This window comes from Amphimedon queenslandica, unplaced genomic scaffold, assembly GCF_000090795.2.
Source record: "Amphimedon queenslandica unplaced genomic scaffold, v1.1 AMPQUscaffold_13488, whole genome shotgun sequence".
NCBI lineage: Eukaryota > Metazoa > Porifera > Demospongiae > Haplosclerida > Niphatidae > Amphimedon > Amphimedon queenslandica.
In genome coordinates this window covers 68,067-71,155 of record NW_003546276.1, presented here as the reverse complement: position 1 = coordinate 71,155, position 3,089 = coordinate 68,067, and the positions used below count along the sequence as shown (strand labels likewise).

The following is a 3,089-nucleotide window of genomic DNA, read 5'->3' as shown; positions in this document are numbered from 1 at the left end:
GATACGTGAGCCCTGATTCCTGTGTGGTGTTGTCCTTGTTACAGAGACACTATCATTGTTGTTCACTGAGAGTTGCATCTGATTGCCAGAGGCATCATCACCATTTACAGGGGGCAGAGCTGGAATAGACACAGGAGTCTGACTAATCTGATTAAGAGAGTCACGAACCCTCTGTACATCATTAGACATGGATTGAAGGTCGTCTTTTGTGGACGACTCTAGAGATGAAATACGATTAGACAGGGAAGTCACCTCTGACTCGAGAGTTGACAGACGAGAGAAGAGGGACTTGATACAAAATGGACACACAAACGGGTATGAGGCTGCTAGTGATGGAGGCAAGCTGACACATTTGCAGTGTGACCATTTATTACATGATTCACATTCTACCATGTTACCAATGTCTTCCTGAGAGGAACAGACGCAATGGACCAGAGGAGAAGCATTGAGAGACTTAGCTGCCTTTTTAGTAGACTTATCTTTATCCTTCTGTTTGGTAGGAACCGTCTTGCGAGGCAGATCAGAGCCATTGGAGGCACGCCTGTCAGCCATCATGTGGTCCGTTTTGAGTGAAAGCTGTGTAACCGCTCTCTACACAGAGCAGAAAAGAGAAAACTGAAATATTATTATAGCTAACCAGGTATAATGGCTGGCTAAGTAAAGAATTAGCCAGCAGAACAACAATGAAGGAAGGAAAATCCAGCAGGAGAGAGAGAGAGTAACCTTATGCCGCCATGTGTCAATGGGCGTGGTAAGTATCTGCGGGATTTCGGTAAAATCAGTTTTTGGTACTAACAGATAGAGAAAAAAATTTCCTTTCCAGCGATATCCCATTTATGACAATGCACAATAAAACTTTGCAGTTAGGGACGCTGTTTGGACGATTGCTCTGGAATACAAGTACAGAGAAAAAGGCATTTTAAGTTATTTTCAATGTTTCCGTGTCACGCCCATTCACGAAGTAAATGTGACCACGCCCACCACGTAAACCACACCCAAATCAATTAATAAACGGGTAAAGAAGAAAGAAGTACTTGACAGCATTTTAACTTACTTTTCTTGTTTTTGGACATCTTAAGAGTGATCTAAAGCCCAGCCATGCATTGAGACATCAAATACAAGTAAGTTATTTCATTACAAAAGTTGTAGAGTTATTGCTATGTGTTCTAGTGCCAATAAAGTCCTTTTTGTGAACTGTAATAACATCATCTGGGTCATTTACATCCAGACATCGCTTCTGCTTGAGTTTACAGGTAATATTTTTATTTAGATTTTATTTAGAACTATAATTAAGGTTCCTACATTTAACATTAAAATAATTTATAGTTTTAGCACTTGCTGATGAATCCTATAAAAGATTATTGTTATTCTTATGTTTCATTATGTTCCTTTCCTTACTGTTGGACGAGGGGCTCCTCCTGTTCCTCCTTGGCCTCCCCCTCTACCTCCTTGGCCTCCTCCCCTCCCTCCTCTTCCACGCTTTCCACCTTTACCCCACCCTCCTCTGTGTTGCCTTCGCTTTTTCTAAGCAAAGGAAAAATTCTAGTGATTACTCATTTCAATAATGCTCTTTTGATACTTTAAATTTTTTTCCTTTGTCTCTCTCTGTCCCTGTCCCAGTCTCTTCTCCTGTCCCTGTCTCCTCGCCTGTCTCTGTCTCTTCTCCTGTCTCTGTTTCTTCTCCCATCTCCTCACTACTCCCCATCCTCTCCCTCCTGCCCTCTTCAATGAGTTCCAACTGCCCTAAATTACAATGGCATAAAGCCTTTAATTTACACTTAAAATTAAGTTTACTTCGGAGAGCAGGCCTGAACTGTTCCAAGTCTTTAGTTAAGAAATGTGAATTTAAAGTACACGTAATTCAACTATTGTTTAATTACCTAAGGGCCTTCCTTCTTTCTTGCCTATTTGTTGTAAATAGAACTAACTAAAATTGAATGCAAAATTACTTTTTAGCTTAATAGTCCTTCTCATAGCTACTTCACAACAAAAATTATCACACAATTACACATGTAAATAAACTTACTTAAGCCGTTTGATTCTATTAAAAACAATGTCATGTATAGTTGTATGTTTCACCTTTTAATCTTACCATTCTCCTTTTGACTATCTCCACCCTCCTCTTTGTCTCTGTCCCCCTTCTCCTCTGTCCTCTCTCCTCTGTCTCCTTTCGTCTCTTTCACCCTTACTTCATCTTTTTCTGCTATAAATACAATTATTTTTTGCCTTTAATGTACAACACAAACGTACATGTACCAACAACTTACCAAGTTCATCTACCAAAAACAAAAGGCATTATAGTTATCACTATAGGGTTACACATTCCCAACTTACCATCAGATGGATGGACCTCAATGAGGACATCCTCTATTGGGGCAGCCATTACTTTTTGATTTTGAACTTACAGTTTCAGGTGTCTTATTTTATATCCTAAAGGTCACAGGTGACACTTGGTGTTCTTTGATTGGCTGTGAATGATGCAATAACTTCTATTTCGGTATTCTCCTCCCACACATTTTTATCATCAGTCCTCTCACCTGTACAGATAAACACAAATCACCTGCATGATAACTTCGTGACTAACTTTCTCTCAGGCCTTCTTATTTGAGTTAGTAAGTTTTAAACAAAAATGAGTGTTTGTGTTTATGTTGACGTCTCACGCACATACTAGTTCCACACCTTTGTTTTAAAAAAGGGGATCCATAGTTTGTATGTCTTAGCGTTACAAACGAGTTCCTCTCCTTTAGGGGATCAATAGTTTGAATATTTGGCATTCAAACTAGTTCCACTTCTGTTTCAGGGGATCAATAGTCTGTTTGTTGTAGACAAACTAGTTCCTCTCCTGTTGAAAGGGGATCAATAGTATGTGCATTACACAAACTCATTTCTGTTATTCATTTACTGATTACATGAACAAGTTCTTCTATTATGACCAAATTGACCACAATTACCACATTTTCTTTGTGTTGCAGGTGGTTCTAGAGATTGCCTTGGAGAATGTGGTACTTCAATCTCCATTGCGAGGTCTGGTGGATCATCTACACCTGGAGTTGATTGTCGAGATGATCCTGTTAGTCGAGGTGCATCAG

General features: G+C 39.5%; 1 protein-coding gene and 1 long non-coding RNA gene across 2 annotated transcripts; both read right to left on the bottom strand.

Annotated features, from left to right (window-relative positions):
* Window positions 1–1,259: 1,259 nt before the first annotated feature.
* On the bottom strand, window positions 1,260–1,898 carry LOC105316924 (RNA-binding protein cabeza-like). Its single transcript, XM_019993796.1, has 5 exons — window positions 1,881–1,898; window positions 1,795–1,824; window positions 1,580–1,743; window positions 1,399–1,524; window positions 1,260–1,348 (listed from the first exon to the last, which is right to left on the bottom strand). The coding sequence occupies exons 3-5, from the start codon at window positions 1,703–1,705 to the stop codon at window positions 1,274–1,276; spliced, it is 327 nt and encodes a 108-aa protein (XP_019849355.1). The 5' UTR covers window positions 1,706–1,743; window positions 1,795–1,824; window positions 1,881–1,898; the 3' UTR covers window positions 1,260–1,273.
* Window positions 1,899–1,945: 47 nt separating this feature from the next.
* LOC109580519 (uncharacterized) lies at window positions 1,946–2,177 on the bottom strand. The gene is made up of 3 exons (XR_002184259.1): window positions 2,093–2,177; window positions 2,027–2,041; window positions 1,946–1,976 (listed from the first exon to the last, which is right to left on the bottom strand). It is a non-coding gene; the product is annotated as an uncharacterized LOC109580519 (long non-coding RNA).
* Window positions 2,178–3,089: the final 912 nt, after the last annotated feature.

What these genes read in the sequence shown, in the direction of transcription:
- LOC105316924 (XM_019993796.1), bottom strand. Translation starts at nt 1,705, where the DNA reads ATGGGGAGTAGTGAGGAGATGGGAGAAGAAACAGAGACAGGAGAAGAG. An exon ending in ACAAAGGAAAAAAATTTAAA is followed by an intron (nt 1,525 to 1,579) that starts GTATCAAAAGAG and finishes TCCTTTGCTTAG; the next exon opens with AAAAAGCGAAGGCAACACAG. An exon ending in GAGGAGCCCCTCGTCCAACA is followed by an intron (nt 1,349 to 1,398) that starts GTAAGGAAAGGA and finishes AATCTTTTATAG; the next exon opens with GATTCATCAGCAAGTGCTAA.